The sequence below is a fragment of the Danio aesculapii genome, chromosome 10, assembly GCF_903798145.1.
Source record: "Danio aesculapii chromosome 10, fDanAes4.1, whole genome shotgun sequence".
Classification (NCBI taxonomy): domain Eukaryota; kingdom Metazoa; phylum Chordata; class Actinopteri; order Cypriniformes; family Danionidae; genus Danio; species Danio aesculapii.
This window is the reverse complement of record NC_079444.1, coordinates 14,652,052-14,674,030: the sequence shown is the minus strand read 5'-3', so window position 1 is coordinate 14,674,030 and position 21,979 is coordinate 14,652,052. Positions and strand designations below refer to the sequence as shown.

The window sequence follows — 21,979 nt, the reverse complement described above, 5'->3', positions numbered from 1 at the left end:
AAGCTACTTGTGATGCAAAAGCACAAAACAAAAGAAATAATTTATAATTGAGCCTTACCTTCAAACAACAGAACAGTAATTGTGTATAGATTTACCAGGCTTCAAAACTGAAATCTTTTCATGTAAATGCTAGCACTGTCTCTCTATAACAGTGAATGCACTGGACAACAACTGCTCAGTCTTGTACGCCTGTATAGATAAAGGACTCTGATTTGCATGTGCACGAGATTGACGTCTTCCATTTCCATTATTTTCTATGTAAATGCGGCTGATGGACTTGCATGAGTTGAGTCTTCTGCAGCACCTCACCTGAATATTGCATTTTTAGATGCCACATTAAGTAGGGAAGATAATGTAATCATCATTTTGTTTAAAAATAGCCATGTAATGCATCTTTTTCTGTTTGTATAACCCTTCCGATATAACCTGTTGGATCGGTACACCAGAAGTTTGTTTGATGGCCGCTAGAAGTCATGGTCTCAAAGCAAGGAGAAAAGGAGAATGATGGAAAAAAGGAAGCTAGCAAGGAAAAACATCAGAAATTATCTTATCTTTTCCTTCTTGCAGTATAGCGTTAAGGCTAACACTAACATTAGTCTAATGTAACAAAGGTTTTTTCCTTCCGCGGTGTTGAGGGTAAGGCTTAACACTAACATTAAGATATAATGTAACGTTAGAAAATCTTTATCATTTTACATGTGTACAACAGACTTTAAAGTGCAGCATTTTAAAAATGAATTAACACATTGATAACTTGTTGCATAAAGTAGAGCAGGATCATCCTTTAAGTTCCAGTAAAAAAATTAATTCAGATTTTTAACGGCTATTTTAAAATTAAATGTGGGAGGAGACTATTTAAATACATTCATTTTCTAGTCAACTTAACCACAATCTTAAGTTTCCGATTGTATTTATTTGGCATATTGTAGTTATCTACTAAATTTCTCATCTAACTTTATTCTTAAATCTAATCTTTCTTGATATTACATTTTTAAAATGGCTGACAATGCAAGAAAACTTTACAAAAATGTGCTTATTTTATGTATTTATTTGCTATGCTCATTACATTAATTTTAATTAAGCAATATGCAGCTTGTTTTATTTCATCCTCTAGTTATTGCAGTCATGTTATTTGGAATAAAAAATAGCCATTGTTTAGTCAGAATATAGAGCACAATATCTTCAAAGAAAATGGAAAAAGCTTTTGGGACTGGTAGAAAAAAAAAAAAAGATTAGTGGTAGATTAATGAAATATTAAAATAATCGAGATCTGCAGCTTTACTGTCAAGATTCAACTTGTATACACAGCAGCACTCAATGTCAGCTCCACAGCAGTGGACCAATAAGAACTCTGAGCCGGGGAAAGCATCGCAAGGTGGGTAGTACTGCACCTTGTTTTTTTTTTTTTTTTATGCAAATATGCGTTCTTTGAGAATAGCTTTTAACTTGTTGCACTGTTTTAGTGTCTGCAGTGACTTGACGTGCATTGACTATTCATCGGAGTACATGAACCAAATACTGTGAAGATTCGGGACGAATACATGTACCATTACACCCCTACTAAACAGCCGTGGTCTCAGATTCAGGTATATTTAGAATACAGTGTTAAATTCAGGTATATTCAGTGTAATCAACACCTGTGTAAACTGTTGAATCGGATTTTCCACCTTTACTGATATGATTAATAAAATCAGATTACGATAGCAAAAACTAAAATAAATAAAAAACCCTTCACTCAGCTGAGCCAGGAAAAATTCTGACTCTGAACAGCCAAACACATAGAAAAATGTGAAAATCTATCTCAAGCTAATTTTTAAATCGTAATTCATTTTAAATCTTAAATGTAATGGTGTTATGATTTACAGATCTTGTTAGTTTTACATCAGAACCATTTCAGATCATTGCTGAAGTCAAAGTCATAAAAGATCAATCAGGACAATTTATGAAAATATATACAGTGCTCAGCATATACAAGTACACCCCTTAAAAATCTCTTTTAAACTCATCTAATAGAAAGCTACCTAATATTATATTTGTGCATATACATAAGATTAGTCAGTACTGAAGCCAAATCTGGAGCTTATCTAACAAAACTTACGATAACGGTCCAAAAACTAGCACACCAAAATTTATGTTACAGAAAAATATTAAATACAAATTTTAAAGAGGAAAAGTCAAGCAAAAAAAATTTTTTTTTCAGTGTTTTGCTTGAAATTAATTTGATTATTTTTGAATTTGTAAATATGTTTGGTGACTAAAATATTTTAATAAATGTATCCGTTTAATAAATCTGTTTTGTTTAAATGCACCAAAATACATTGCCTATATTCACTGAGAAATTAATATTCATTTTCATAATAGGGTGTACTCTATGCTGAGCACTGTATAACAGTTATAAAACATTTACTTTATAAAAGGCAGTTTTAATCTAAAGCTGCTAGAAAAACATACAAAATCTGAAATTGTTATCTGTTTGGACAGTACCTAACATTACCACCAGATGACCACCAGGCTCCACTTTTGACGATAAAAGGATACGGATATGCATGGTGTGAGTGATTTGGTCATCTAGTGGTAATGTATGATACTGCACCCATTGAAGATTTCATACTTTAACAGTAGTTCTTAATGTAGAGATATCAAAAAGTTTAATGAGCACGGGGTGTCTAATTTCGATTCAGCCACAAAATAAAACCCTGCAGTGAGAATGTCAGGATGTGCAATCATTGGCACTGAACCACACTGATAATCTACTGGTTTTTACTTTGTTAACGTTTTCAGGAATTTTTTTCTGCTTTAACTCGCTTTGTACGTTACAAATAAAATGTTATGCTTTCAAAGTATTTAGTTTGTTGATTGCCTTTAGACAATATGTGCCATAAAATTTGCAAGTGTGCAAACCAAAACAGCAAAAGTTAAAGGGATAGCAGCAAAATATAACATTATTTACTCACCCTTATTCAAAAACCTACAAGTTTTTCTTCTATTAATAACAAAATTATTTATTTTGAAACCCATTCCTTTTCAAAGTAATTTTCTTTTCCCATTATGGAAGTTGATGAGTCCCAGCAACAAGCATTTTTTTTTTTACTTCAGCACACACTCAAATTTCAAACCAAATCAGGTAGCTTATTTACATTTTCTCCTACTAAAAATGACAAACACATCCGGATTGACTGTATTCATCGGAGTACATGAACCAAATACCGTGAAGATTCAGGACGAATACATGTACCATTACACCCCTATTAAATACCCTTAAAATTATTAAAAAGTTTGTTGATGGCTTTTAGACTGAACATATGGCATAAAATTTGCAAGTGTACAAACCAAAACAGCAAAATGTTAAAGGGATAGCAAAGAAACTCATTTACACACCATTTTTCAAAAACCTACAAGTTTTTCTTCTGTTGAACACAAAGGTATATATTTTGAGACCCATTCACTTTTCTTTTCCCATTATGAAAGTTGGTGAGTCCCATATTTTATAACTTTAGCACACAAAACTCCAAAGTTTCAAATCAAATTATATAGAGTAGCCTATTTCAAACTCATTAAGATTTTTTACAACTTAAAAAAAATTATTTAATAGACATTTTACAGAAAGCTGGAAACCAGTAATCACTGACTTTTATAGTATTTGTTTTTCCTACTATAGAAGTCACAGGTTTTCAGCTTTCTTCAAAATATATTTAGTGTTAAACAGAATTTTAAAAAACTCAATAGGTCTGGAACCACTTAATGGTGAGTAAATAGATTTATTTTGGAGGTGAACTTAAGTTATTGCTCAAATTATTTAAAAAAAAATATTAAGCAATTTCCGTGAACTGAAAACTTGTATAATTAGTTGATCTAGGGATGTTAAAAAGAACATACCAAATCCTGAGCTGCTAGACACAACGGGACTCTGTAAAATTGTAAATAAGTTAACATTATTATACTGGAAATAGCTTTGAATCCTGCTAGAAGTTATTCGGTTTGAGTTAACTTACAACCATGTAACTAATTTAAAAGAATTACTATTCCCCAAACTATATTATAAATTAACATAACTGCAATTGTGATTCGTTTACTTTAGACAAACCGTAATATAAGATACATTTAATGTGTTCGGATAAAACAAGTACGACTTGTGCTCCCAATACAACTCTTAACATGCATAAAACCCCACGTGGCTTACTGTTAAACCCCGTCTGCTTGATGCTAGTAAAGCGTGCTCGGCCTTACCTGATCTTCTTCCCAGTCATCCATTTTGGGTAGATTTAGGCGAGATCTGAGGGTAAAATATTTAACATTATCAGTGTCAGAAAACAACACACTAAGTTAAGTTACAGACAACAAACATGCTTCATCAGAATTACCGCTTAACTTATCTAGGTTTCACGTTAAATTCGAAGTCGGTCAGTTCTAGTAACTAGTTAACGTTATATTCAAACGGTTTCAAACGACAACTAACGTAAAATGCGACGATTTCCAGCAAAATATTATTTTTAATGTCAATACAATATACATTAGTTTAAACGATATTAATTAATTAAGGAAAAGTTACTCAGAGATGACTTATGTTAATTGGACTAGCATTGTCAATTATCGCATAACGTTAACTGTTTTGCACCAACACGTCAATGCTTCTCTTCAAACGTGTATTTAACTAGTAATACTGAAATATCGAAGAATTAAACAATATCAGTGTAGGTTATAAAGTTATAGCCTACTTTTTTTTTTGAACAGCCGGTTGCAGGTGTGGCGTGACGCACGTGAAGAGCCTCGCGAGAGAAAGAAAGATGGCTAGCTATGACGTCATCGTTTTGCTCGTGGGCGGGAAAATAGATGTAACGTCCGATTCGCAACAGATTCTTTTTTTAATGAGTCAAGCGAATGATTTACAGACCCGTTTGAATCCTTTGTGTGATTTGAAACCTCATTGGCCTTAATCAATTATCTCGAGTCACGACTCTTCTGGTCATCTCTACATCAAAATGAACAAGTGAACCGATCTCAATGAGGACTTTTAGCGTTTAACGAGGATTTTGTTGATTTAAATATTCTTCAGGCAAAAAAGGTATAATAAAACTATCAGTACAATATTTAAAAAACTCTCAGTATACTGATACAATTACCAGTTCAATTTTAGGGAGCAATTGGATTTATTTGTATTTTCACTTGTCTGAATGGTTGGTACACTAAACATCCCCCTAATAATTAATTATAAAATCAATTATAGAATCATTATAAACCGTAATTATTAAAGATGGTTAGACATCACAAATTAGCTCATCTTTAAAGTATAAATAAAATATTTTATATAATGATACAAAACATGTTTGATAAAAAAAGTTTATTCATTCATTCATTTTCGGCTTAGTCCCTTTATTTATCAGGTGTCGCTACAGCAGAATAAACCGCCAATTTATCCCACATATGTTTTACGCAGCGGGCACCCTTCCGGCACCTATAACGCATGTGTTTGGATTGTGGGGGAAACCGAAGCACCTGGAGGAAACCCACGCCAACACGGGGGGAACATGCAAACTCCACACAGAAATGACAACTGACCCAGCCGGGGCTCAAACTAGTGACCTTCTTGCTGTGAGATGATCGTGCTACCTACTGCGCCACCATGTCGCCCTGATAAAAAAAAGTTATAAAATACATTTCAGCCAAAATATACTTTATGTGTAATACAATTTTTTTGGTAATAATTTTTATAATTGTGTGGTAACCATGTATATCAACCTTGAGATGTGACTGTATTCACAATACTCTTATGCTTACATAATAAAAAACACTGTTTGGTGGCAAAACATAACTGTTGTTAAATGCAAGATGTTTGTCCTTTCTAAATGACTGTTGATCAGACTACCAAGTTTGTGACCATGAGATCTGAGTAAAGACATCCACTGCAAAAATCTATATGCAACACATAAGTTCCCAATGAATGGTGCAATGCAAATATTAAGTTAGTAACTAAATCAAGAAATTCTTTTAAATAATAAATGATCCATTTCATGTATTTTAAGTGTATATGAAAAGGCATATTTTACCATTGCATCTCCAACTCACAAAGAACTGAAACAAAGTTTAAACAAACTGAATCAAAAATTTATAATGAAAATTTTGTGATAAACAATTTAATTAAGATATGGAAACAGATTAAACTATTTCTCGGTCTCCCAAATACTTATTTGGACTGCCTAATAAGTTCAAATCCTGCCTTTATTTCTGGAACTCAAACCAAAAGATTTTCACATAGGAAAGAAAAAGGATTAGTACAGATAAAAGATTTAAATGTTGATAATGAATTTGGCTCATTTAGTCAGTGAAAATCAAAATATGATCTTCAATGCTCTGTGTTTTTTTTTTTAAATATTTACAAATAAGGGATTTTACTAGAAAAAATTATCCTGGTTTTGAAAATATAACCGTACACCAGACACTTATAACAAAACACAACCCAATAGAAAAAGGTTCTGTCTCTTTTTTATTAATTATTATTAGATAATCCCCAATAATTCCAAAATGTATCCTTATTGTGCAATAAATGTAAAAACTTTGAAGGTACACTGACTCACTCATTCTGGTCATGCCATGAAATGTGTTCATTTTGGCAGAACGTTTTTAATTTTGTATCTGAAGTTTACAGGATTGATCTGTCACCAGAGCCAAAATTGGGCGTTTTTGGAGACACCTCATATAGAAGATAAATATATAACACAGGCAGTATCTTTGTGTATAATATTAGCAAAGAAAATAATTTTTACAAAATTGAAAGTCAGATCACGTGACTGTCTTTGAAACCTGGATTAGGAGCTTAAGTTATGTGTTGCGCATGGAAGAAATGCGATATGGGATGGCAAACAAACTAAACAGATTTTATAAAATCTGGAACCCAAATCTGTTTTATATCAGTAATGCTGACTTCTAACTCATTATAGCTGGGATTGGTTTGTCAAATGTCGAGTTGTGGAGCCTACACATTTCTCTGTAAATAATTTTTTTTAAATATATTTAATTCCATTTTTTTTCTCCTACACTTTCTGGATGATATTGGATTATGTTGTGTCCGACTGTTTGTGTATTGTAAAATGGCCTTTGTACTTTTTTTTCCTAAAGTTTGTTCTGTTTATGTTAATGTTTATTTTCTTATGCTTAAAACAATAAAAAGGTTAACAAGGTTTAAACAAACAAATAAAATTACCCCTGCATGAGGGGTAAAAAACAAATATTGCACAAGAATAGCACTGAGAATTAACACTGATATATTACACTAGTGGGGCATCACGGTGGCACAGTGGGTAGCATGATCGCCTCACAGCAAGAAAGTTGCTGGTTTGAGGCCCAGCTGGGTTAGCTGTCATTTTTATGTGGAGGTTGCATGTTTTTCCCGTGTTCGCTTGGGTTTCCTCCGGGTGCTTCGCTTTCTCCCTCAATCCAAACACATGTATAGGTGAATTGAACAAGCTAAATTGGCCGTAGTGTATGTGTGTGAATGCAAGAGTGTATGGGTGTTTCCCAGTGTTGGGTTGCGGCTGGAAGGGCATTCGCTGCATATGCTGGATAAGTTGGTGGTTAATTCTGCTGTGGCGACCCCTGATTAATACTAAACCAAATAGAAAATAAATGAATGAATATTACACTAGTATGGAAGAAGGGAGGTCAGTGAGTGTGGGTATGTGACTGATCAGTCCATGCGTGAGTTCAATGTGATTACAGCTTTGGCAAAGACTCTGTTTTTGATTGTTTTTGATTCTGTCTGTGTTTTGATGCACCTTTAGTGATTTCCAGAGGACATCGGGTTGGACTGCTGATAACCACGGTAAGAATGGTCTTTTTCATTGTTTTGAGCTCTGCTGAGGCAGTAAAGGCGAGTGTAATTGAAAGGTTGCAGGTTCGATTTCCAGTCCTGGCAGGAACTGAAGACGGAGCGAGTGAATGTGAAACAAAACTCTCTCCATCTTTGATACTCAGCTGAGATGGCCCTGAGCAAGGCACCCAACCTCTAATTGTTCCCTGGGCTGGAAGCAAATCTGCTCACTGGTCTGGTGTATCCTCACTGTATGTGTGCTTTCACTTCTCACTCATGTGTTTGCACTAGGATGGGTTAAAATGCAGTGGAGCAATTTCAAGTATTAGTAAAACAATACTTTTCAAGGTTCACTTCTCTTTTACTTACCCTAGCCGTACAGCTGCCATGCCAGGAAGTGAATGTGCGTTGTGCTTTCTTTACAATCGCTGTGGTGATGACAGTCCATGTGAGATCTGCTGAGATGATGGTGCAGAGGAATTTGAATGTCTGAAGTATTGCTACGCAGTCTCCATTTATGTAGAGAGGAACAGATTGTGTCCTGTGCCTTTGGAAATCAAGGATATTTTCCTTTGTTTTGGTGGTTTTAAGTCAGTTTGTTGGCTGAACCCCACCCTGACTCAGTAGGGTAGGCAGACTCATAGAGATTAGACACAACCCTGTAGTATCATCATTGAATTTGATGACAGTATTCTTGTGATGGGTTGGATGTCAATCATGCGTGTAGAGACATAAATGGGCTCAGCACAAACCCTTGGAGAGAGCCAATATTGAGTAATTAAAAAGCATCACATTTGGTTGTCCTGATTTTACAGATGCCCAGAGTGCTAGCTATTGCATCCTCAGTTGATCTGTTAGCTTTGTAGCAAATTCATGCACATCGAAGAGGAAGCAGGTTTTAATGTGATGTATTACCAACCTCTCTAACCACTTCATGATATTCGATGTGAGAGGGACGGGGTTGACAATTGTTGAGACAATGGGCTATACGCACAGCAAGTGTTTTTCACATTTATGTGAAGGTTTCTTTTACAGCATCGATGAAATGTAATTAAAATATACACTGCAAAAAATGCTGGGTTCCACACAATCCCTTCATGTTGTCCCAATGCAAACTGATTAAGTTAACGAATGGTTTTTACCATTTTAACTTGATTGAACAGAAAAACAACACTGTAAAAATTCTGGGTTCCACACAATTCTTTCATGTTGTCCCAACTCAAATGGATTAAGTTAACTTAATTGTTTTTACAAATTCAAGTGAATTGAAAGGTACTAATCCAAAAATGAATAAATGAATGAATATAAAACAATTAAGTTGTTCTAAAAAAACTCAAGAACTATTGATTAGGATTATTTTAAATGAGTAGTTTGAAGAAGCAGCACAAATGCCATTTTTTTGTCAATGAAGCTGATCAGAAAAAAAAAACACAAATATTGTGTTGTTTGAGCTCATTTTAGTTCAGCATTCATTTTGTTCAAGTGTAAAACGTGATGAACGACCGTTTAAACATAAGTGCCATCAGGAGCAGCAAGTGAGCACAGAAACTCCACTGAAAATACTGTTTTTATATATTTTTTATATTTTACAGACATAAAACAATGAAATTTAATTTAGTGCTTCTTACCCGCTCTGATACCCACTTTATATCATATCTCAGTCAGGCAGTGAAGATCACTGATTTTTTAAGAAGTCGGATTTTGTAACGGAATTACAGTTCAGTGGAAGCTGGCTGACTGAAAATTAAAAGTCTGCATGCATATACCCCATTTGCTGTTATGGGGATGATTTCAACTGGGATGGAATTGAACCTTGTGTCAGTGTTGGCAAAGACTCCTGAGAACTGATCAGCACATTCTTTTTTAGCACCTTCCCAGAGATGCCTCAGGGCCTACAGTACACTGTTTTCAGTGTATTTACTCTTCTGAGCACCTGCCTTCATGCGTCTGGACAGTAAGTTGGGGGTTGGTGTAGACTGTGGTGAATCAAAACCAGTAATTCAACTCCCCTGCCAGCCAAGCTGAGCTGTTCGAATCTGCATTTATTAGCTAATAACACATTGTATTAAATTAAGACAAGCCTGTGAGGAATATATGAAAACTGCTCAATAGTACGTTATAAGATCAGGTCCTGTGTGTATGTGTAAAAAAACATTTTCTTCAGAGTTTTCTGTCACCAGCTTTTGTTTTGGAAAGACACTGAATGTTTGAGTTGTCAATGATGAGAGATTGGATCTCTGAATGTGTTTGACAACACAGTGTTTTGTGTGACGTGCAGTGGACTCATGTTTTTTTACAAAACAGCAACTTTCCATCATCTTTCTGGATGTCATCTCTGACATGTTTTACTTTTTTTGGTTATTTTTAAATGCTACAATGTGTGAATCATCATATGCATATGCATATCATATGCAAGAGCCACCTTAAAAAGCTATAGGTTTTGTTAGTTTAAGCCAATAATTTTTCACCTTGTACTGAAAGTCTCACCCTGACTTTTTTGGTGTTGTTATCATTCTTGTCACTCCTGTGAGTTTTTTGGTGACCAAATTGTGATACTTACAGTATGCTTTTATTTCAAATGTTACATATTTTGTGTTCATTTCTGGTCACATGCTCTTAATCTTGTCAAGTCAAGCTTTTTTGTTATTCTACATGTGTGGACACATAGTGGAACAAAATGTTGTGTCTTGCAGGACACAGTAAAACATAAATGAAAAAACAAAGAACATACTGAGAATTATGCATAATCTGATAATCTGTGTGGTGTCTGAATAGTCCAGATTATAGAACAAGTGTAACAATAATCAAGAAAATGAGTATCAGCTGAAATTAATTGATTGATGCAATGCATCATGGGAAGTGTAGTCCGAGTAAGTGGTAGAGGTGATGTGTGGTGTGACCTCTGGTGTGTCTTGTGGGCACTTTGGTGACAGTGAAATGTATGGTGACCAGTGGTGGAAAATAATTACTTGCCAAAAAATGTACAAGTAGAGTAAAAGCATCTGTTGTAAATATACACAAAGTGTAAGTAAAAAGACATCTTTCTATAAGTACTTAAGAGTAGTATTATGCTGTAAATATTATTCCATCTTATATGGTGCAAATTAAAAATGTAGCTTAAGTTTTATGCATTTAGATGTGGAGCAATGTAATCAGAAGCAAAAGTCTAGCTGTAACCAAACTTTAAGGCTTACATTATGCACTTTGAACTCTGACTAACAACAAAGTCCATGCAGCACTGATAGAATACATCCCACACGAAAATAACTTATATAAACATATATGTTACATATATGTGACATATATAAAATTGGCCGTTTTCCTATATGTACATATATGAGCGGCGCGCATGTTAATTACCAGGACTCGCACCGGCAGAAGAGCAGCGCGTGAGAGAAGCGTGCGGGTTCTCTGCGCAAACGCGGAGATGTGCCAGTTAGCTTTTTGATTAAACACATTGCTTTCACCAGCGTTGGTTCGGTTGCACATTTCGGAATTACCACTCTTAATAAATACACTTGCATATGAAGTAAATCATATCTCAATGCATTTACTGGGGCACTGGAGATTTTTTACTGGGGCACGTGCCCCTGAAAATTAGGTCTAGCGACGCCCCTGCCTTCAGGTCTTAAAATGACAGTTGGAATGCTATGAAAATTTTATGGTCCGGACTAAAAACAAACAACCAATAAAACCAAACCACAACTGTGAAGACATTGTTTTAAAGTTGTTTCACCTGTGCCTGACTGAGTTACTTTTGTTCGCCCCTTATAGCACCCCTGTGTTTTCAGCTGTGTTGATACTTCTGTAAATTATTTCTCATTGTTTTTTTATTTATTACTTAAATATGTTTCTCTCACAACAAGTTTTTTGAATGAAAATAGATTAACACACAAAAGATGATTTTTCATCTGGTAGTTTATTAATCCCAATCTCCCTGGTAATGCTTCCTCTTGTTGGTTGTTTACAGCAGAGAATATAGTGTCTATGAAAAAAATCATCATACTCCTTTGAAATAGTTACTTTATTTGCCTGAAATCAAACCACATTCCAAATAGACGATTTACCATGTTTGTAAACATTTAGAATGCGAGGTTGCAGAAAAAAAAAAACAGGAGCACTAGCATTTACAGCGAGGGAATGACATCTGATGCGGTACAGAGTTTGTTGTTGTCTTAGAAATAAGTTATATTGATTACATATTATATATATTATTTACATAATGCTTTCAGCATATTATAACAGTCACCCAGTGATAAGCTGTGATAAAAATTAACGTTAAAGCGAGCGGTGTTTGTCTGACAGGTCCATTTGTGATAGCACCCTCCCAATGGATAGTGGATAAGACGAAATGGCCAAGCATCCAGCCCCAAATATACATCTCTCATGAAACTCCAAGTGATTTTACTAAAGAGAACTTAAAGGCCTTCAAGTCTTTGGATGCCAGCAATGTTGTTCTGTGTGTTCATGTGCAGGAAATAATGTTTCATGATTACCAGATTCAAAACTTTGTAGTGCCAAAAACTTTCTGCCTAGCCAAAGACAAGGAAAGAAGACAGAGCTATACAAGGCCTGCTCAATCATCAACAAGCAAAACAACTGCATTCTGACAGTGAACTGCACCTGTACGGTAAACTTACACTTTTACGTTTCATTCTTAGCATTCAGTGTCCGCAGTTTAATTCACCATAATAAACTGTTTTTGCTGAAATCATTGCTGCAATCAAAAACTAGTAATGTGTATGATTCCTCATAGCGTGAACTTATACCTGATATGAAATGAGAACTGCAGAGTCCAGCATATTTAATAAGGTCCTCACTGCATTCAGCTCACTTATAGTAAAAGACGTCTGTGGTTAGCATTAAAGCAGTGTGGTGTACGGTAAAAGTTAAGTTTTCTAATTTGTGCGGTTCAAATTTGGCATCCTACCGCACAACACAACATGTTTGCTATTGCAACCGGCCTATTTTTGCAACCGGGAACCTGTGTGACGTCATGTGTGACATAGGTTGGTAATTCATCTTTTTCCAGATTTATTTACAATTTTGGTCGTACAACAAAACCAATAAAAAAAAAAAAACACAACAGTTCTTAATAATAAAAATATAAATTACTGTGTTGAAAAGTCATCAGTTTCTTGACTTAATACCTTGTAGAGCCACCTTTTGCTTTAATTACAGTCATCAGTTTTTTTAAATATGTTTGTACTGGCTTTAAACATCTTGACTGGAGAATATTTGCCCCTTCTTGCCCACAGAATTGCTCAAGTTCAGTCAAGTTCTTTGATGAACAGCAATGGACTGCTCCCTTCAAATTTATCCACGTAAATTTTCAATGGGATTCAAGGGCGTAGATTTGCACTTGACATTGGTGGGGATGAGTGGGGACAATCCCCCCACATCCCAGCCAAGAATGAATATTGTTTTTCTTAATAATATTTATTTTATATATTGCTATTAATTATTTAACTGCTATTAAAATATATAGATAATTAATCCTCTTTACATACAATTTATTAAGTTAAATTAAATAGTCGAGCCTGTAGCCAAGGGGGTTCAGTAGGTTTGAAAGACCAAAAGTTGGATTATTATTATTATGTTTAAATTGATCTTATTATTCAAACGGCCAAATTCGCATTGAGGAAGGTTGAATGCACTGGCCAGTTTGTTATTTGCCAATAGGCTTCAGATTTTAATTTAAATCAAGTTAACAGATTTCCCCCCAAGAAATCTGAAAAAAATATATTTTAAAAATTAGTAAGTTTTCATATTTAAAAAGTTTAGATGCAAAAACCTCTAAATACCATCAAATATTTTCTTCTAAAATTAGCATATTTCTCCAACTTGTGTGTGGACTCAGTGATTTTACTTTTATAGTGATGAATACATCCTTTCCATTGCCTTTAAAGTGAAATAACTGAACATAAATATACGAGGCTAAGAAAAATGTTCATTTTACATGGCATTTAGAGGTTTTGGCGTCTGAACTATTAATTTCTTTATTCTAAGAATTTAAAGTTCTAATTTCTATGTGCACATGTGTAAATAAAGCAATTTGAATAAAGAATAAAGAAATATTTTTGGCACATCAAAAAGTGTAGTTATAATAACTATCCAACAAGTTAATCTAGCAAAAATTAGTTCTTAATATGTCACTAAAATGTAATATTTATACCTCAATTAAACAGAATGAATAATTTGTCAGGTGAATAACTGCAAAAAGGTTCAGTTTTTCAGAAAACAAATAACCCCTCCTTTCAAAAAGCTGGCTACAGGCCTGAAAGTGTAATGTTAAAATAATGTTTATTAACTGATAAAGAGAGAGTTTAATAAAGACTTTCGTTTATTTTTTCGTACAAATTAAACATGTCTCATAGCATTAATAGATGGAGCACAGGCTGTAGTTTTTCTGACAAGTTGTTTCAACCAAAAATGGGGATGTTAGTCTAAGAGATTAGGAGAACTGGCAGGGTCATATACTTTAACATGTAGGTGTTTATTCTGCAGTTAGTTTTCAGGAAACATTGTTCACAGACTACATCAGTCTGCTATAACGTTAAACTGACCATAAAAGCAGTGAAAAACACTAGCAAAGTGGCATTATCATGATACACTCATTCAGTAGCGAACTTGAGTTTATGTGACTTACACTTTTTGTTGAAAAAAGCTCTTTATGTCCACCTTTTTTGCTACCGTCATACTCACCTGTGTGTGTCTTTTTATTATTGGTGGGGACATTTCAGTAGTTGGTGGATATAGATGGGGACACGTCCCCTCCGTCCACCCTAAATCTACGCCCCTGATCGGATTTAAGTCAGAGCTTTGACTTGGCCACTCACCTTCAAGAACAAGGACATTCCCCTTCTTACACTGGAGCCATTCTGTTGTTGTTGTTGTTGTTGTTGTTGTTGTTGTTGTTGTTGTTGTTGTTTTGGCAGTATGCTTCCAGTCATTAGCTTGTTGGAAGGTGAATAAATGCCCACCTTCAGTTGTCTAGCAGAGGGACACAAGTTTTCCTCAAGAATTTGGATACACTTGGCAGTATCCATTTTCCCTTTAATCTGGACCAACTGCCCAGTTCCAGCTAAAGAGAAACACCCGCGCAACATAACGCTGCCATCACCATACCTCACAGTATAGTGTGTTTCGGGTGGTGTGCTGTGTTTGCTTTTCGCCAAACATAGCACTTCCAGGTCAGTACAAAAAGGTCAATCAGACCAAAGAGATAGTTGTCACATGCACAAAACCAGACCCACCCATAAAGCCCTGCAAGTCCTTCAAAGTTGCCTTTGGCCACCTGGTAGCTTCTCTTATCAATGTCCTCCTGTCTCTGTCATTCAATTTGGATGGACGGCCTGGTCTAGGCAATGTGCTGGTGATGCCAAGCACTTTTTTTACTTCTTAATTGATGCTCTGTACAGTACTCAGAAGGATAGATAAAGCATTTGAAATGTTTTTGTAGCCTTCTCCTAACCTTTCTACTATTTTATCCCAAAGGTATTTTGAAAGCACTTTCCCAACCATGATAAATTCTTTACAGTATCATGCTGTTATCATGCAGTATCACTATTAACAGTGGCTTCTTCAAGAAACAGCTTCTTTTATCAAGAACTCAACACCTCTCCTACTAAGCAATTCACCTGGAGTTTAATATGGAAGTTAATTGCTTTCAGTGTAAGATTTGAGAAATCTCAGATATTTTTATGCACCCATATTGACAATGCAGACATCTACATTCACACCCCATGGAGCGAGAATACGAGAAAAGCTCTCTCCCGCACTACATTTCCTTCTCCTACTCTTCCCCCTTACACAAATCGCAGAAAAGTCATCTTAACTCACAGAACGGTCATCTCAAAGTATGAATGTTTTGTATCAATGCAAGTGACTTTTTGCATCATATTTGATATCATATGTAATGTCTGGTACAATAGTCTCATTCTCTCAGAAATAGACATAATCAAAATAGGTTTTTAACTCCAGGTATCTTTTGAACCACTGCTAAGGGTGTGCCCCATACTTAGGGGGCTTCTATTCAAATAACCACTTGTTCCCTATAGGCAGAAACTCTTCAGATCTAACATGCCACTAAATGCAAATACAAATTTGTTGTTCCACAGACACCCCTTTGAAGGAGATTCCTGGTTTGACTATTTAAGGAAATGCATCAAAAAGCTCGGTGCGATCAGTCCATAGTGTGGAGCTCTTATGCTCTACACTATGTATATTTTGAAGTCAGATATGCATCTTTTGAGAATTTGATGTCTTGTATTGATTGTTTCTGAATTGACTAAATAATTGGGATAATACACACAAGATTTTACCTGAATATTAAATTGTTTGAACGCATTCTGCTTAGTCTGTAATTATTCATTTTTAGTAGATTACACTGTATCCTTGTTTCCGCACTTCCTCCGTCAGGTCTGTAGATGGACTATCCAGTTGAGATGGAGCATTGGGCACACTAATTGTATTTTAGGGATCCGACTGACTCTTGATATTGATTCAAGTGTACTTAGGTGGAAAAGGGGTAATTCCGTCTAGGGCAACAAGGTGTTGCACAACTAACCTAAATAGGGTACCTGACCCTTGTTTGAAAGTAATATTATTCGAAATTAAGTGTACATGGGAAACCATGGGCTTGGTTAAACCAAAATTATTATAGAGAACAGTAGCCGGTTACATTTATAATAATGGCCTTGACCTCTGATTAGAAATGATATTGTCTTTACTCAAGGTTGTACACCTAAGGAGGACTAGTCAAAAATACTTTAGAGTGAGCAAGCATAGGAGCGGCCATCTAAAAGTTTTAGTCAATTACCTCTGTTTAATAAACAAAACTGAAGAGAGTGTGACCCTGAAGGACGCCATCGGCTGGAGCGATTCCTTTGAGCGACATGAGCACCTGAATGAACAAATGTAATAGTTACGGGTGAAGACAAAAGGTTCAGACATTTATTTAAATTATATATTGATATAATCTTCTTAATGTTTTATTATTGGAGTCAGATAAAATGAAAGATAAATATACTAATATTCTAAACCACCTTATTTTCAAATTGAAATGGGTTAAAGTTAAACTGAAACAACAGTGTGCACTGGAAAGGCCGAACAGGTAGTGAACCTTCATTGGCCAGTGGACACCTTCATTGGGCCAACCGGGTGGACCTTACAGCAGCAAGTTCATAATGTTTTACTCCATGGGCTGATCACTTTACCAAACCAGGCATTTCACTAATTCATTTTGATTAATGCTTTGTTATTTATTAAAATTATATTTTAACATTAATGAGGATTATGATGTTTAAACACAGCTAAAAAAGCTAGACTTCATTTATTGTATTTTCCAAGACATAATGAATGAGAAAGTGGTTTTCATATCTTAACTTCAATGGACATGTATTTTCTCTTGCAGCAGGCAATAAGGAGACAATAAACTTTTTTGATAATAAAAATTTTGTCTTATTAAATTTCTATTTAAATATGCATTTTTAGAGCAGCGCGGTGGCAAAGTGCTTTGCACTGCCACCTCACAACAAGAAGGTCGCTGGTTCGAGTCCCGGCTGGGCCAGTTGGCATTTCTGTGTGGAGTTTGCATGTTCTCCCCTTTCATGTTCGCGTTGGTTTCCTCCCGGTGCTCTGGTTTCCCCCACAGTCCAAAGACATGTGGTATAGGTGAATTTAATAAACTAAACTGGCCGTTGTGTATGAGTGTGTGTATGGGTGTTTTCCAGTACTGGGTTGCGGCTGGAAGGGCCGCAAAACATATCACTGTGTAAAACATATGCCGGAATAGTTGAAGGTTCGTTCCGCTGTAGCGACCCCTAAACGAGGTACTAAGCTGAAGGAAAATTAATGAATATGCACTTTAAGTGTACACCAATATAGAATTTAATTCTTAAGAACAATTACATGTTCAATTGTAAAATGACATTTATTCCTAAAGTTTTCCAAAAGAAACATATTTTAAATAGGACAGACACACAAGTCTGATCAAACAAATTTATTTTAAATGAGGCTAATTTTATTTATTTATTTATTTATTTTTATTAGCATTTGTAATAGAAAAATATTGGACAGATATACAACTATTAGAAATTTCTGAAATCTAAAGCTTCAATAAAAATCCAGAAATTTAGAAAATTGCCTTTAATTTTGTGCAAATCAAATCATTACCAAGTTTGGATATACTTATGAAAGGTAATGTACATGTAAATGTCTTGATCTTTACTTAAGATTATTTTCTAATGATTTTTGGCATAAAAGAATGGTTTTTGCAAAAACAGTATTATCATAATTTTGCCTATTTACACAATTAGGCTACTCATGTAGTTATGTTGTCCAAAATTATATTTATCAAATCTTGCGCAAAGCTGACATACAATTATGTCACTACATTTTTGGTAATTTACTTTTTTGGTAATTTAACACACACTTGTGTTAAAAGTGTTAATGAAAATTATACAAAAAAAATCTGTCTAGCCTACTATGCAGAACATAACACAATTATGACTTTTTTGTGCTAATCATTGGACGAAGAATGCTTTAATGTGTATTTTTAAAAATATTTCAATTAGATCTAATCCTACCTGAAATGCAAAATAAGGTGTAACAGAGAGGTGGTACAGTATAAATATTCAATAAAATAACCAACTGGATGAGTTTACAGACAGGGTTAGGCAAAAATACATTGAAATGTATTTTAAAATAAAATACAAAATATCTTAATTTTAGGTGAATCAAAATAAACTGCAAAATACAGTAGTCATAACGTGTATCAAAATAAAATACAGTATTTTTTATTTTAAAAATACAACAAAACACTTTAACAAAGGAGCATGACATTTCTTTGCAAATCTTCCATCAATTAGACCTATTCGATCAATGCTTTCCCCATTAAACTGACTTAGTGAGGTTAACAATGTTTGATAGCAAATGTGGCCAGTAAAATTGCCATCATCTCTGTACATTGATTATTCAACCTCTTAATATTTATAATTAGGTTAATATTATTTTAAATAAAGAGTTAATTAGAATTTTTTCTTCACAAAATTTTTCAGAAATCTATTTTTAATTTTTTTTGCAATTGAACTTTTCAATACTCAATGTAATTTTACTGTATTAGGAGTTTTTGATTATTAAATATTTGTTGCATACGTTGTGACATCTTAAGGCCTACATCTTTCCTCTTCATTAATTATACAGAGCACCTACTGATCAACTACTGGCATTTGTAACAGCCAATGAAGTATTGTAATCGCCACTGTGGGACTTATTTTTATGTTGTTTGTTTGGTCAAACTTTAATTGATGGTCCGTTTGTTGAATTAAGTTACATTGCATCTACACCAACTAATTCTCATTAGATTATAAGTAGACTGTTAGGTTGGGGTTAGGTTTAGTGTTAGTGTAAATTGACATGTACTTGCAAAGTTTCTTATAGTCAGTTAAATGTCTGTTAAAGGAGCAGTATCAACAGATATTAAGCAGACAGTCTACTAATACTCAAATGGATCATAACGACAAACAATTCTTTAAATAGAAGAGTCAATAACATCCAAAGTACCAATCAGAAGGTGCATTTATATAATGTCTTGTTGTAGATTTCTTACAAAGTATTTTACAGTATTTTAAAAACACAGAATTTAAGACACTAAAGTACTTTGATACAAAGTATTAAGCCATTTTCATCAGCCCTATCAAATGACAAAATACTATTTTGTTTTTAAAGTACATTTGTATCATAAATACTGCCCATCTCTGTTTACAATTCAATTCAATTAACCAATATTTCTATAGCGCTTTTACAATGTAGATTGTGTCAAAGCAGCTTCACATAGAAGATTATAGTAAATTGAAACAGTGTCAGTCCAGTTTTCAGAGTTTAAGTTCAGTTCAGTTTAGCTCAGTTGTGGTTTAATAATCACTACTGAGAATAATCACTACTGAGAGTCCAAACACTGAAGAGCAAATCCATCGATGCGCAGCTCTACAGGTCCCAAACCATGCAAGCCAGTGGCAACAGTGGCGAGGAAAAAACTTCACCAATTGGCGAAAGTGAAGGATAAAAAAACCTAGAGAGAAACCAGGCTCAGTTGGGCACGGCCATTTCTCCTATGGCCAAACGTTTTGTGCAGAGCTGCAGTCTAAGTGTCAGAGACTGGAGAAGCTGAACGTCAGCGAGACTCTTCTGTCCCTGGAACGTCACAGGAATCAGTCTCATGCTGTCCACTCCTCCATGACCACCACAGTAGCTGCTCAGGATATGACCTAGTCCAGAATTATGTAAACCTTGGAATCAGCTCGTCGTGGATCTTGAATCACATCAGTGGCGCTGCATAGTCTCTGCTGAGGTCCTCAGTATCCCCAGGTGGAAATAGCGAATAAAGAGAATAATTAGCGTAGCTGCTGTTCATAGTGTATATAAACGAGATGCAAAAACCTGTGTGGAGCATATTCATGCATCATACCGTTATGTGATGCATTGAGTGTAGGAAGATAGGTCTTTAATCTAGTTTTGAATTGGGAGAGTGTGTCTGAGCCTCGGACATTATCAGGAAGGCTATTCCAGAGTTTAGAAGCCATAAATGAGAAGGCTCGACCCCTTTACTTGACTTTGCTGTTCTAGGTACTACCAGAAGCCCTGAGTTTTGAGATCTTAAAGAGCGGGTTGGATTGTAGCGAGACAGGAGATTGGTTAGATAAACAGGAGCTAAATTGTTTACATTTTACAATTACATTTAGTCATTTAGCAGACGCTTTTATCCAAAGCGACTTACAAATGGGGACAAGGAAGCAATTTACACATCTATAAGAGCAGCAGTGAATAAGTGCTATGGACAAGTTTCAGGTGTGTAAAGTCTAAGAAGCAGAGCATTAGTAAAGTTTTTTTTATTTTTTATGAGAGTACGGTTAGTGGTATAGCCAGAGAGGCAGTTAAGATTAGGAAGGAAAGTGGAGACTAAATAGTTGAGTTTTTAGTAGTTTCTTGAAGTGACTCTGCTGTTCTGATGCAGTTAGGGAGTTCATTCCACCAACTGGGCAGATTGAATGCGAGAGTTCGGGAAAGTGATTTGTTCCCTCTTAGGGATGGAACAACGAGGCGACGTTCATTCACAGAACGCAAGTTTCTGGAGGGCACATAAATCTGCAGAAGTGAGAGCAGATACGAAGGAGCAAAGCAAGAGGTCGCTTTGTAAGCAAACATCAGAGCTTTGAATTTGATGCGAGCAGCAACTGGCAGCCAGTGCAAACGGGTGAGTAGCGGAGTGACATGTGCTCTTTTGGGTTAATCAAAGACCACTCGTGCTGCTGCATTCTGAAGCAGCTGAAGAGGTTTAATAGAATTAGCTGGAAGCCCGGCTAGTAGAGTTGCAATAATCCAGTTTGGAGAGAACAAGAGCTTGAACAATGAGTTGAGCCGTATGTTCAGATAGAAAGGGTCGGACCTTTCTGATGTTATAGAGTTTAAATCTGCAAGATCGAGCAGTTCTAGAAATGTTGTCAGAGAAGTTTAGTTGGTCATCAATCGTTACTCCGAGGCTTTTTACCATTTTGGATGCAGTAACGGTTGCCCCATCCATCTGGATTGAAAAGTTATGGTGTAGAGTCGGGTTGGCAGAAACTTCAAGCATTTCCTTTTTCGCGAGGTTAAGCTGGAGATGATGATCTTTCATCCAGTGTGAAATGTCTGACAGGCAGGCTGAAATGCGAGCTGGAACCGAGGGATCATCAGGGTGAAAAGAGAGGTATAGCTGGGTATCATCAGCATAGCAGTGGTAGGAAAATCCATGTTTCTGGATGACTGTTCCTAAAGATGTTGCTTTATATTTAAAGCTTTATAGGTTAGAAGCAATATTTTAAAATCAATACGAAACTTAACAGACAGCCAGTGTAAGGAGAATAAAATTAAGATGATATATGATCATATTTTCTAGACCTGCATGGTAAGAACTCTGGCAGCTGCATTTTGTAGCTGAAGTTTGCTAATAGAGGATGCTGGGCAGCCAGCAAACAGAGCGTTACAGTAATCCAGCCTAGAAGTCAAAAAAGCATGGACATTTCTGCATTTAAGATAGCATACTTCGATAACTTAACAATATTTCTCAGATGAAAGAAGGCAGTTATTGTGACATGGGATATATGATTTTCAAAAGTTAATTGCTGTCTAATATGA

General features: G+C 35.3%; 1 protein-coding gene across 1 annotated transcript in view; it reads right to left on the bottom strand.

Moving 5' to 3' along the window:
* The window catches only part of ddx4 (DEAD (Asp-Glu-Ala-Asp) box polypeptide 4), a 37,072-nt gene extending 32,821 nt beyond the window's left edge, over window positions 1-4,251 (bottom strand). Inside the window, exons 1-2 of the mRNA XM_056466933.1 lie at window positions 4,228-4,251; window positions 3,877-3,907 (exon numbers count right to left, since the gene is read on the bottom strand). Coding sequence (XP_056322908.1) covers window positions 3,877-3,907; window positions 4,228-4,251 — 55 coding nt within the window. The remainder of the gene's footprint in view (window positions 1-3,876; window positions 3,908-4,227) is intronic.
* Between the last annotated feature and the right edge of the window lie 17,728 nt (window positions 4,252-21,979).